At 46.0% G+C, this 14,314-nt stretch overlaps 1 protein-coding gene across 2 annotated transcripts in view; it reads right to left on the bottom strand.

Moving 5' to 3' along the window:
• Nucleotides 1-480: 480 nt before the first annotated feature.
• Nucleotides 481-14,314, bottom strand: part of LOC119970157 (E3 ubiquitin-protein ligase UHRF1-like) — a 157,244-nt gene continuing 143,410 nt past the window's right edge. For both annotated transcript variants that reach the window (XM_038804257.1, XM_038804256.1), the window contains 6 exons: nt 11,416-11,578; nt 4,049-4,186; nt 3,839-3,956; nt 2,497-2,669; nt 2,298-2,396; nt 481-691 (listed from right to left, as the gene is read on the bottom strand). In XM_038804257.1, the coding sequence (XP_038660185.1) occupies nt 545-691; nt 2,298-2,396; nt 2,497-2,669; nt 3,839-3,956; nt 4,049-4,186; nt 11,416-11,578 (838 nt within the window). In that variant the 3' untranslated portion in view covers nt 481-544. The remainder of the gene's footprint in view (nt 692-2,297; nt 2,397-2,496; nt 2,670-3,838; nt 3,957-4,048; nt 4,187-11,415; nt 11,579-14,314) is intronic.

The following is a 14,314-nucleotide window of genomic DNA, read 5'->3' as shown; positions in this document are numbered from 1 at the left end:
CAATTCATTTTTTCCCAAATAAGGGGCAATTTAGCGTGGCCAATCCAACTACCCTGCACATCTTTGGGTTGTGGGGGTGAAACCCACACAAACACGGGGAGAATGTGCAAACTCCACACGGACAGTGTCCCAGAGCCGGGATCGAACCTGGGACCTCAGCGTAGTGAGGCAGCAGGGCTAACCACTGCGCCACCGTGCTGCCAGTTTAAAAAGATTTTAAGTCTGGCATCAGACCGCTGACATTTTGAGGCTGAGCTCTTTTAGACTCTACCGGTTGGCAAACGAAGGAGAAGAAAAAAAAACTTAGATGTTACCAGACAGTCAATGGGAAAGAAGAGTGAGCTGTGTAATAATGAAGTGTTAACGATGGTCCAGTGGGGAGAACCGTTAGCTGTTCTAGAACGATGATCTCAAGTTGTTATCCTCTGGCCTATTGGTCCATTATTGACATTTTTAAAAAAAACTTCCTCCCTCCCGCCCCCCCCTCCCTTCCCCCCCCCTGTAAAAATGTGTGCAGATGGGCGACATATTACACAATCAATTGTCATCGTCCTTTGCTATATCCTGGAAAGAATTGGTCCAGAATAGACTGAAGAATCTTGTTGGGAACCATGTTGTAATCCTTTCCAAGTTCATGGCGACAGGCGGGACATGTGTACACTTGGGCACGGAATGATCTCTGCAGGCAGCTCTGATGGAGAAAGAAGACGCCCATAAAAACGGCATGCTAAAATTCATCAGGAACAGCATAATTGCTTCACGTCAGCAGTTTTCATCCGGGCCTGGCCCCGAGAAAGTCCTCATGGTCTCTTATCCCCATCTACTTAAGGCTGCTGGCATTGGCAAGTTTTGGTTGGGGGGGGGAAGGGAAGTGCAGGGGAGAGAAGGAGATTTGGTTGGGGTGCACCTCCTTCCCCTGTTATTTTCTCCTCAATGGCTTTTTTCCAGCCCCATATTCTTCATTTCTTTCCACCGTCCCATTTTCCTGACTACTTAGGTTTGTCTCCGAGGCAACGTTTCGAACATTACCTTAGCACCGTGAGGACCGCCTGTGCATCAGGGGGACCAAGTGTCGGCCACGGAGTACGTGTAGAGGAGGCGGTGGTGTAGTAGCATCATCACTGGGCTAGTACTCCAGAGGGTATTGCTGTAGGGACCCGGTTTTGAATCCCACCACGACAGATGATGCAATTTGAATTCATTAAAAATCTGGAACTGGGGCGGCACGCGGTGCAGTGGTTAGCACTGGGACTGCAGCGCTGAGGACCCGGGTTCCCGACCCGGGTTCCCCCCCCCGGGTTCCTTCCCCCCCCGGGTTTCCCCACCCCCTGCTATTTAGTAAATTCCATCTGGACATGGTGCCACTTTGAGAGCCACGTTGCTTGCGGCAAACATCTGAAAGCTGACAGTATAAAGTGCTTAAGACATTGGTGAAAAAAATAAATATGCACTTTGTAGTGTATTGTGTTGTTCCAGAACTGTGTTGCTACCACAGGAATGAGCTCAGACATTATGTGTTCTCTTGCTGAAAATATGCATCACAGCAACATAAAAAAAAATAAAGTATTTACACCAAGGTGGCAATTTCCAAGTTGGTGATATTTTAAAATGCAAATCTGCATTGTTTAATCACATTGTCTAATCATTGTATAATAAGACTTTTGAGGTGATAGTTTTTTATTAAAATAGATATCAACACAGAACCCACAAAATCTCAACAGTGCAGAAGGAGACCATTCAGTCCATCAAGTCTACGCTGACCCTCCAATAGAACACCTCACCTAGGCCCACTCCCCCGTCCTATCACCCGAAACCCCACCTAACCTGCACATCTTTGGGCATAGCGTTCCTCCCTTTGATTCCTGAACGTATCAACTCCAATTTATTGAACCAGTACTCATCCAAGAAGCCATTCACTTTTAAATTTTATTTTAGAGTACCCAATTATTTTTTTTCCAATTAAGGGGCAATTTAGAATGGCCAATTCACCTACCTTGCACATCTTTGGTGGTGGTGGGGGTGTGGGGGGGGGGGGGGGGGGGGGGGGGGGTGTGTGTGAGCGAAACCCACGCAGACATGGGGAGAATGTGCATACGGACACTGACCCAAGGCCGGGATTCGAACCCGGGTCCTCAGTGCCGTAGGCTGCAGTGCTAACCACTGCACCAAGTAGCCATTAATGATATGGGTGCCCTTACAGTGAATATTAGCAGGCTCATGAGTTGGATGATCTGCCAAGAATGGCGGAGCAGGCTCGAAGGGCCGAATAGCCACCTCCTGCCACGTTAAATACTCACCTTGCAGACGTTGTGCTGACATTCCGTCGTGATTGGCTGGAAAACCAACTCCTGGCAGCAAATACACATAAAGATCTGCTCCGTTTTCCTCAAGAATTTCTGTGCATGGAGAGAGAGAAAAAAAAGTGAAATTGTGGATTGACAGCAAAACATTCAGGGCAGATATAATACTTCGGACAAACCAGGTCTGGAAACATACCGGGCCTTCCATCAGAGAGGCAAGGGCCTCATCCCAAAGTTTCTTATTTAAGCAGTCCTCTCTGATCAGCCACTGCTGCTGTGGCGTAAGTTGGTAGGTTTCTCCCTCAGCGTCGTCCTGAGCGAGCTTCACAGTCTTCGGGGCTGGTGGTGCTGTTACCGTGGCAGTGCCAGCTGTACCAGACAAGAACATCCATCAGCCTTTTCAAACCACATTGTGCTCCCCCCTCCCTCCCCAGTCATACAACAGGAGCAGGTGACCTCCAGGCTCATCAGCGCATTCATGACTTGCCAGTAACAATAGATTCAGAAACTGTCCTTTAAACTTCAGCGGTGTCGGGAGAAGGTTTAAGCTCATAAGCGGCACTAGGCAAATTACATCAACTACTCAGGGCAGACAACATGGTGGCCGCTACCTTTTTTGAAAAATGTGTTCATGGGATGTGGGCGTCGCAGGCTGGGCCAGCATTTATTGCCCATCCCTAATTGCCCTTGAAGGGGCAGTTAAAAGTCAACCACATTGCTGTGGGTCTGGAGTCACATGTAGGCCAGACCAGGTAAGGACGGCAGATTTCCTTCCCTGAAGGACATTAGTGAACCAGGTGGGCTTTTACTTTTTAAAAAATTATTTTTATAAATTTAGAATACCCAATTATTTTTTTTTCTAATTAAGGGGCAATTTAGCATGGCCAATCCACCTAACCTGCACATCTTTGGGTTGTGGGGGTGAAACCCACGCAGACATGGGGAGAATGTGCAAACTACACACGGACAGTGACCCAGGGCCGGGATTCATGCCCGGGTCCTCAGCACCGCAGTCCCAGTGCGATCCACTGCGCCACATACTGCCCCCAGGTGGGCTTTTACGACAATCGACAATGGATTCATTGGACTTTTTATTGAATTCAAGTTTCACCATCTGCAGTGGCGGGATTTGAACCTGGATCCCCAGAGCATTATTCTGGCTCTCTGGTTAACTAGTCCAGTGACAATACCACGATGCCACTGCATCCCCACGGCACCTGCGAGGCATTCTTCAATGCTATCAATGGGGAAGCACGCAGAGAATGCACAGATAGTGCCTCCAACACTGTCTATGCCTGAGGAATTGATTTAGTTTGTATAGTGCCATGAAGGAACTTTCCCCATCCAAAATCTCCATTTAGAATGATTTTTAAAGGGGAGATACACTGTCCTCATTACTATTTCATTGCACAGGATCACATCTCGAATGAACTCTAATAAAACCTGTTTCACATGACCATCATAGTGAATCCCACGGTATACCCGTGGAATTAATTGTTTGCTCAATGACCATTAATCCAAATTACTGCAGAACGTACCATTTTCCTGCTGCCTCTTTTGAGTGGCTCTGGTGCAATTGTTCACGACTGAATTTGGTTCCTGCTTCTTGCTCTTTTTCTCTTTGTTTGCCATGGCTTCCAGGTATCCTTCAGGATACTGTCATGGAACATTATACAGAATTAAAATAGTGGCTTTATCTCTTTATTAGCAGCGGTTTACTACAATTAAAGACAACACGAAGCTCTGACCTGCATTTTCAACGCCAGTTTCTTTGTCCTATCTTTTCCTTCCGGGGTCCAAGGAGCGGGTTCCACATCATCGCGTCGTAACAGATAGCGCCACACCAGGAAACCCGACTTCCCAATTTCGGGCCAGTATTTTACCACCTAGGTTAGTACAACAGTTCAGGTTGTCATACTGTACCGTGAATTGTAACGCCCTTACTTTTCAGTTTCAAAGCTTTGCAGCAATTCCTCTTCATACGCTTTCACATTTGGGAATTAATTAAAATGGTGTCTAGTAACCCATAAACCCACTTTCAAAGCTCCCAATCTTCGAACCGGGCAGGCTACAACCTGGCTAGTCCATTTAATTGCACATTTTCAGAAGGGAGCAGTGAAGCTTGGAATCTAGGTCTTAAAAGCTGTCTACAGTTCCTTCAAAGCCAGGTTTCAATATTTTATGGCCTGTTTGAAATACTGATATATACTGAGCACAAACACTACTTTTACGTCAAGGTAGTGCTGCACCAGTTTGCTACATCACACACGGGCAGCAATTGTGTGTCCCATAGCTATATGCAGGTTGAGCACCCCTTATTCGAAATGCTTGGGGCCGAGAGTACATGGATAGATAGAAGATAGGAGCAGGAGGAGGCCTTTTGATCCTTCGAGCCTGCTCCGCCATTTATCACGATCATGGCTGATCATCCAGCTCAATAGCCTAATCCTGCTTTCTCCCCATAACCTTTAGATCATAGAATTTACAGTGCAAAAGGAGGCCATTCGGCCCATCGAGTCTGCACCGGCTCCTGGAAAGAGCACCCTACCCAAGGTTAACACCTCCTCCCTATCCCCATAACCCAGTAACCCCACCCAACACTAAGGGCAATTTTGGACACTAAGGGCAATTTATCATGGCCAATCCACCTAACTTGCACATCTTTGGACTGTGGGAGGAAACCGGAGCACCCGGAGGAAACCTGCGCACACACGGGGAGGATGTGCAGACTCCGCACAGACAGTGACCCAAGCCGGAATCGAACCTGGGACCCCGGAGCTGTGAAGCGATTGTGCTATCCACAATGCTACCGTGCTGCCCTTTTTTTTTCTTAGCTCATCAGTGCAGGAAGAGATCGGGATGACATTTTTAAATGCTACCATGGCTTCTGGACATTTCAACACACTGATTGGGGGATCTTCAAGCCTCCCCTCACCCCACCTCCTAAGGGCAGGGCGCGCCTATCGCCATTAGTGCTATATCTAGCTGTCTCTTGAATATATTATTATGGGCCAGGGTTTAGAGAACCCCAAAGTATATCATGGAGTTCACCTGACCCACAACTTTGAATAGATTTTTGTTATGAGGAGCACAAGGGCCCACTCTACAGGTGTGGTGCAACAGAGAGCTAAAGTATGTTTAAAAGAAAACGTTTATTCTATGAATCCAGTTAACATTTTATAAACACACAGTAAACATCTTATCAACTACAAACACGGATACTTTCCCAAATACAATATTCTATAGGTAACCCTTAATAACTTCCCAAACAACATCCATAAGTTAAATCCTTTTTTAAAATAAAGACAGCAGGTTTAACTGCTCTACAAAAACAGGTATTAATTTGAAATCATCAATGATCTGGAGACATTCTTTAGCTTGTAGAGAGAGAGATCATTATATAGCTGCTTGCTTTGAATGCAGCTATCCACCTCTGAAAACGAAATCAAAAACACACTGTAGCTGCCAGTTCAAAACGAAAGTGAAAGACAGACAGCCCAGCTCCAGCTCAAAATGAAAGTGAAAGACAGACAGCCCAGCTCCACCCACACACTGGCATCACTGTGGCTATTTGATAAACACTAATTTCTTAAAGGTACACCCACCTGACAATATTCAATGTTTTAGCATCAACTGCTTCCTGTGGTAATGAATGCCACAGGCTCACCACTCTTTGGGTGAAGAAATGTCTCCTCATCTCTGTCCGATATAGTTTACCCTGAATCCTCAGACTGTGACCCCTGGTTCTGGACACACCCACCATCGGGACCATCTTCCCTGCATCTATCCTGTCTGGTCCTGTTAGAATTTTATACGTGTCGATGAGATCCTCCCTCATTCTTCTGAACTCCAGTGAGAACAATCCTAACCTAGTCAATCTCTCCTCGTATCCCTGGAATCAGTCTGGTAAATCTTCGCTGCACTCCCTCGAGAGCAAGAACATCCCTCCTCAAAAAAGGAGACCAAAACTGCACACAAGGTGTGGCCTCACCAAGGCTCTGTATAACTGCAATAACACATCCCTGTTCCTGTACTCAAAACCTCTCGCAATGAAGGCCAACATACCATTAGCCTTCTTTACCGCCTGTTGCACTTGAATGCTTACCTTCAGCGACTGGTGCACAAGGGCACCCAAGTCCGGCCGTACAATCCCCTCTCCCAATTTACAATCATTCAGGTAGTAATTTGCCTTCCTGTTTTTGCTTCCAAAGTGAATAACTTCGCACTTATCCAAATTATACTGCATCTGCCATTGATTTGCCCACTCGCCCAACCTGTCCAGACCATGCTGTAGGTTCTCAACATCCTCGTCACAGTGTATCTCGGATTCTGGAATCTTTCAAATTTTGGAATACCTGTATAGGTACAGTCATGAAACGCCGCATAGCCAGCGAATCCCAGGCGAACACCATGTTGCCTTTTTACTGGATATCGGCACCTCGAAAAATAGTGCGGATTTCAAAGCTTTTTGAATTTTGGAAAAGGGGTGCCCGACCTATATATATTACATATCTATCAAGAAAAATTTACAACACAGGAGAAGGCTGTTTTGCTCATTGGTCTGCGCTGGTTCAGAACCACTCGGCGTAATTCCACCTTCCCAATAGATCCATAGCCCTCCAGGTGACAGCTCTTCAAGCAGACGCCCAAGTATTGTTTAAATGTGGGAACAAAACTCCAGGTCCCTACCAACCTCTGAGTGAAAAGAACGTTCTTTCATCTGTCCTCTAACTCTCCACCGATCACTTTCAAACTATGCTCCCACCCCCCTGGGTTTTGACTCCTCTGTTGGAGTCTTAATCATTTTGAACACCTCAAGTAAGTCACCTCTGGGCCTCCCCTGTTCCAAGTTGAACAACCGCAGCCGTTCCAATCTTTCCTTTTTACTAAAATTTCCCAGTCCTGGCAACGTCCTCATAAACCTCCTCTGCACCCTCTCCAGCACGATCACATCTACTCTGTAACGTGGTGCTGGAACTGTACACGGTAGTCGAGCCGTGGCCTAACTAGCATTGTATTGAGTTCCAGCATAACCTCCCGGCACTTACATTCTATGCCTCGAGAGGCTGGTTTAGCACAGTGGGCTAAATAGCTGGCTTGCAATGCAGAACAATGGCAGCAGCGTGGGTTCAATTCCCGCACCGGCCTCCCCGAACAGGCGCTGGAATGTGGCGGCTAGGAGCTTTTCACAGTAACTTCATTGACGCCTACTAGTGTCAATAAGCCATTATTATTATTAAAGGAAATCACACCATATGCCTTCGTAAGCACCTCATCAACCTTTCCTGCTACCGGTAAAGATCTGTGGGCACACGATCCAAATTCCCTCTGTTCCTCCACATACTCAGTATCCTACTATTTGTTGTGCATTCCCGTATCTTGTTGCAACTCCCAAAATGCTTTACCTCACATTTCTCTGGATTGAATTTCATTTTCCACTTACCAAATTGACCAGACCACCTGTATCTTCCCGCAGTCTAAAGCTTTCCTCCTCACTGTCAACCACTCGCCCAATTTTTGTATCATTTGCAAATATTTTCCTACAATTGAGTCTAGAAGTTTAATCTGAATGACAAAATGCAAGGAATCGAGAACCGAGCCCTACAGAACCCCACTGCTACCAGACTGCCAGTGGCGAAAACATCCGTCTTCCATTACAGTTTGCTTCCTGCCGTTAAACCAATTTTGGATCCAATTTGCCGTTCTTCCTTGGAGCCAAAGGTGTTTTACTGTTTTGACCAGCCTGCCATGAGGGACCTTGTCAAAAGCCTTACTAAAATCCACGTAGACCACATCCATTGCACTGCTCTCATCAACCCCACCGTCACCACCTCAAAGAATTCAATCAAGTTAGGCAGATATGACCTCCCCTTAAATCTGTGCTGATTTTCCTTGATTAATCAATGGATTCCTTATTGAATGTTCATACTGTCCTTTAGAATGGATTCCAATGACCTTCCTCACAAGTTTTTAAAAAAATTTAGAATACCCAATTATGTTTTTCCAATTAAGGGGCAATTTAGCATGGCCAATCCACCTATCTTGCACATCTTTGGGTTGTGGGGGGTGAGACCCACGCAGACACGGGGAGCATTTGCAAACTCGACATGGACAGTGACCCAGGGCTGGGTTCGAACCCGGGCCCACGGCACAGTGAGGCAGCAGTGCTAACCACTGCGACACCATGCCACCCCGACCTATCCACAAATTAATTTAAACTAACTGGTCTTTAATTATTCGGATTATCTCTTCCCCCCCCCCCTGTTAAACAAAAAGGGTTGGCAGTCCACCAATCCTCTGGCATCACTCCTGGAATATTGAAATATGATGACCAGGGTCTCTTAATTTCCTCCCAAGAGTTGGAATGAATGAATTCCCAACTCTACTACATCGCTGGTAGAGGTGACAAGTACGGGCCAGCTGAAGAGGACAAAGTCAGCGAGTGAGTCACACCCATCCAAGTTTCCTGTATTTATTAGTCATATTGGCAGCTTTCTGCAGCGGGGTCAAATGCTTGGTCTTACTGCAGGAGAGGTTTATTTACCTTGGAGAGTGCAAAAGAGAGAAAGAGGGGAGAGAAAGGGAGGACAGAAACTGCTAATTGCATCCGATACCAGCAGCACTCTTGATGCATGCGCTTCAACAAATGCACTACTTTCCTTGGCGAATGTCAGCATTGAGATTTAGTTTAACATTCCACAAAAGTAGTTTTGGATTTTTTTTTTACATTTCCACACCACAACTGAAGGGATGCATTTCATTTGAACAAGGGAGGAACTTTTCAAAGCAAAAGACACGCAAAAGTCTGCCGTTATACTGTAATATAATGGGCTAATTCTCACTGTTAAATACACTAATCAGATACGTTTTCCATCACAGAAAGTGATGCAACATCACATGATTTGCTCTCTCTTGTGTAGCCAGAGCAGTAAAAAGTGTTCAATGAAGTGTTTAACATACCTCTGCAGACCCATTATATATTATGCATTAGTTCAATGTGAATGACATTGCATGGAAACATGAACTTTAATTTATATCAAGAACAAAGAAAAGTACAGCATAGGAACAGGCCCTTCGGCCCTCCAAGCACTCTGTTACCTCCCTATTCATGTACCCATCCAAATGGCCTCTTAAATGTTGCTAATGTGCTTAGTGTCTTTAATGTTGTAAGATGTCCCAGGGCACTTCAGAGGAGCATTAACAGGTATCATTTGCCGACCAACATGTTCGGGTAGATGACTAAAAGCTTGGCCAATGAGGAGAATCCAAGAGGTGGTTTAGGGAGGGACGGGCAGAGCATGGCAGCCAAAAGCACAACAGCCAGTGGTGAAGAGATTAAAATCAGGGATGTGTAAGAGGCTAATCGGAGAGCTGTAGGCTGAGAGGAGATTTCAGAGATAGGGAGGGGCAAGACCATGGAGTGATTTGAAAACAAGGCTGCTAATTCTAAAATCGAGGCATTGCTCCACAGGGAGCCAACGTAGGTTACGGAGCACAGGGGTGATGGGTGAATAGGACTTGGCGCTAGTAAGGACTTGGGGGGCAGAGTTTTGGTTGAGTCTACGATGGTAGAATGTGGGATGCCACCCAGGAGTGCATTGGAATAGTCAAGTCTAGATATAACAGAGACACGGAGGAGCTGAGGCAGCAAGGCAGTCTAGCAATGTCACAGAGGTGGAAATAAGCAGCCTGAGTAATAGTGTGGATGCATGGTGAGAAACATTTCTCAGGGCCAATAGGACACAAATGGAAACAGTCTGGTTGCCAGGGAACGGAATGGATTTGGTGGTTAGGAAACAGAGTCTGTGGCAGTGAATGAATCGGATGGTTTTGGCAGGGTAGCACAGTGGCTAGTACTGTTACTTCACAGAGCCAGGGTCCCAGGGTTGATTCCCGTCTTGGGTCACTGTCTGTGCGGTCTGCATGTTCTCCCCGTGTCTGTGTGGGTTTGATCCGGGTGGTCCGGTTTCCTCCCACAGTCCCGAAAGATGTGCTGTTAGGTTATTTGGACATTCTAAGCTCTCCCTCCATGTACCCGAATATGCACCGGAGAGTGGCGACTAGGGGATTTTCACAGTAACTTCTTTGCAGTGTTAAGGTAAGCCTACTTGTGACAATAATAAAGATTATTATTCATTATAATTTGGTCATCTCAATATTTAGTTGGGGAAAATTGGTGCTCTGGGTGTCAGACAAGTAGTCTGACAAGTTAAGGAACAACGGAGGAGCTGAGAGAGGTGGCAGTGAGGTAGAGCTAGACTTAACCGGTACAGATATGGAAACTAATGCTATTTTTTCCATATGATATTGTCAAGGGGCAGCATGCAGTTGAGAAAAAAGATTGCGCCCATGGATAGATGGTCGACTAGGGGATTTTTCATAGTAACTTCATTGCAGTATTAATATAAGCCTACTTGTGACACTAATAAAGATTATTGTTATTGCAAAATACTGCAGATGCTGGAAATTTGAAATGAAAGGCTAGATATACTCAGCAGGTCTGGCAGCAACTGTGTTAAGACAAACAGAATTAACTCAGAGTCCGTACAACTCTTTATACTGCATCAAAACGTTAACTGTGTTTCTTCCTCCACAGGTGCTATCAGAGCTGCTGCGTTTATCCAGCATTTTCTGTTTGTCCCACAGGCAATGGTACAGGAGTGTGAAGAGAAGTCACTGAAGACGATTATGTGGGAATGGAAACAGCTAGATGATAGCAGAGGAGTGTTGGAGGAGGATATGGTTAACCGTGTCAACGGCAAGAGATAGGTTGAGGGATAGTTTACCATTATCACCAGCACATTGGATGCAATTTGTGATTTTTATCAGAATGATGTTGGGACTGTGGCAGAAGCAGAAACCTGACTGAAGGCTTTCAAACGTCGAGAGGAATGGGAGATTGGGGACAGCTGTACTTTGCAAGGTCAGGCCGCTCAAAGGGTTACTACTTTAACTGATCATCTAGCAATAAAACACATTTTATTGCTGGACAATGAGTTACAGCAGCAACCCCTTGAGCGCCCTGACCTTGCAAACTGCCGCTCTATCTCCAATCTCCCATTCCTCTCTGTCCAACACGGATGCTGGGAAGTTTTGAACTCCAATGAATGAGAACCTTGTAAATCCCATCATATCGATTGCCTTCCTCGGGTGCATATTTGCTGACTTTCCGTCCTTTTGAACTCCTGACAACCCGGACCGATTTCCCAGCCTTCCAATCTTTAGCCTCTGCTCCAATCTCATCATTCAGCACGGCGTCACAATTGAGAGCCAAGGCCCTGAAATAAAGCACAGAGAATTGCAGCTCAAAACCAAAAACTACTCGGTGATGAAGCTGGGGATACAATAACAAAAACAACATCTCACAACGGCCGTCTGTAAACTATAATTAAAATCCCAAAGGAGTTACAATCTTATCACTGCACTTGAAGTTAGCATGAATTTTTATTTACAATCTTTCAATGAATTTTGATGATACACAACAGCTGGCATTAATCGGTAGTCTCTGATCCCTCGCCACACCAAAACAGCTCACTATTCAGCAGTCTAATTTTCACAGTACCTGCAATTATGTGATTGAGGAACGCTCAAAAAGAAATTGCACGTTTAAAAAAAAAATTACATGCAGTACCCCGGGGGGGGGGGGGGGGGGGGTTGTAAACATTCCAGAAATTCATGCTGCCGAAAGAGGCTGTAATCCATCTGTTCCAACCCGCAGAGTGACCTGTGAAAGCAGACGAACCTACAACAGCATGAAGTGGCCCGAGTTCAGTATGAAGAACACGCGGAAGATTTAAATGGCAGCAGCACCACCCCCATTTGCTGCTCTCCAACCCCACCCTGGCAAACTGATTATGTGCTATCCGCAACGTCGACATAGAAGCTACAAGAGTACGGTATCCTATGATTGTGCCCCTGGGCTATCCGCCTAGAGGTGATGCTCAAGTCTTAAGTGCAGCAAATTGTGAAAATGAATTTAAATAAACCTTATGCGCCCCCAGAAGAATTGCCATGGAACCCCTAAACTACTGTAAAATCACAAATATCCCAGAGGGTTAGGAGTTTGTCGACCGGTGACTCCAGATTCCTGGTAACCTCTGAAAGGACCTGGCCAGTCAATCAATTGTGTAGAAATGTTGCTGACAACTGGATTAATTTTCGAGATGAGAGGGCTGTCCTGTGAGGAGAGTTTAAATACCCTCTGCATCTTATAAATACTTAAGAGGCCTCGACAGACTCGATGTTGAGAGGTTGTTTCCCCTGGCCGGAGGAGTCTGGAATGAAGGATCTACAGCCATTTTGAACCGAGATGAACAGAAATCTCTTCTCTAAAAGAGGGCTCGAAATCTAATTCTCTTCCCCAGAGGGCTGTGGGTGCTCAGTCATCAAGTATATTGAAGAATGTTTGGGCACTGAGGGTGTGAAGGAATGCACGGGGCTATAGAGAGGGAAAATGAAATTGAAAAAGATAGTGTTATTGAATGATGGAGCAGGCATGGGTCTCTTTGCTAAATGTTCTTACATCGGGATTAACAACAAATAGGGTCTTCCATCTTACTCACATGCTAAAAACAAATTGAAAAAAAAAAAACAGCTCAAGACCTTTATTTTGATGTCTCACTTATTCATCAGAAAGGTGTGTAAAAACGTGAAGCAACATAAACCTACAGGAATTCCATTACCTGCTCGATTCCTCAGTCTCTGTAAACCTTCCCACGTATTACCCTTTTCTTCATAGCAGCCTTATTCCTCCAGACTATTTCTTATCTGCAAACAAACATCCCTGTATAACAACATCTCCTCCTACCCACAAGCCCTCGAGATCTCTGTGCTCCTCCAGTTCTCCACATCCCCGATTTGAATCACTCTACCTCTGGCTGGTGGCCTTGCCTACAGCTGCCTAGGCCTCAATTCCCTCTCCTGCTCATCGCGCTTTTGTTATGATGCATCCTAAACTCCATCTCTTTGACCAATATTTTGACCAACCGTCCAGATATCTCCTTTAAGTGGCTCACAGTGTCAAATTTGTTTGGTGACATTTGTGTGGCGCGCCTCTTTGCCACATTAAAAGATACTATTGAAAAGTTTACTCGATTGATACCTGGAATGGGCGGGTTGTCTTATGAAGAAAGGTTGGAAAGTATGGGCTTGTTTCCACTGGAGTTTTAGAAGAGTGAAGGGTGACTTGATTGAAGTATATAAGATTCTCAGTGGTATTGACAAGGTAGACCGGGAAATGGGGATAGGAGTCTTCCGAGAATTCGACAAAGTGTCTGTCTCATATAAAACTGGTGTGTAACTCGCCAGTTGCGCAGAGCAGTTTTCTCACGGCATCCTGAGCCTCTTTGCCAAAAAGAAAATGAGTGAGCATGTTTTACTCTGATGGGGCGGAGCCTCAGAACCTGGAACTAGCATCAAAGAGATCAGGATGCCATGATCAGTGCTGCAGCCTAATGGCCCCCCCAGCAACCCAACATTCGGCACTCCCCCTCCCCCCAAAAAATCTGATCTTCCCCTGCCCACCACACATCAAGGCAACCCCTCCCCCTCGATGTCTGCTCTCCTCTCCGTATCAATGCGCAGCTCCTTCGCAATGGGGCTCTCACTGGGGTCTGCCCTTGGCCAATGCTGGCACTGCCCTCACCTGCGCCAGAACCCCCCCCCCCCCCCACCCCCCCGCCCCGCACATGGAAACGGATTTAAAGTTATCAAAATGGGGCCGGCGCGGGGCGGGTCAGGAAACCCGACCTCTCCACGGAGAATAGCGCTTCACGATTCTCGTGAGGTTTTCCAACCTTCCCCGCCGATCCCACAGGCGGTAAGTACGGGCTCAAGATCTCACCCATGATGTTCCCTCTCGTGGGTGTGTCAAGAACTAGGGGACACTGTTTTAAAATTAGGGGGCGCCCTTATAGGAGAGATGAGGGGAAAAAACATTTGCTCTCAAAGGGTTGCACGATTTTGGAACTCACTCCCTCAGAAGGCGATAGAAGCAACGTCACTGAATATTTTGA

The sequence above is a fragment of the Scyliorhinus canicula genome, chromosome 8 (assembly GCF_902713615.1).
Source record: "Scyliorhinus canicula chromosome 8, sScyCan1.1, whole genome shotgun sequence".
NCBI classification, from domain to species: Eukaryota; Metazoa; Chordata; class Chondrichthyes; order Carcharhiniformes; family Scyliorhinidae; genus Scyliorhinus; species Scyliorhinus canicula.
This window is presented reverse-complemented; position numbering and strand designations above follow the sequence as displayed.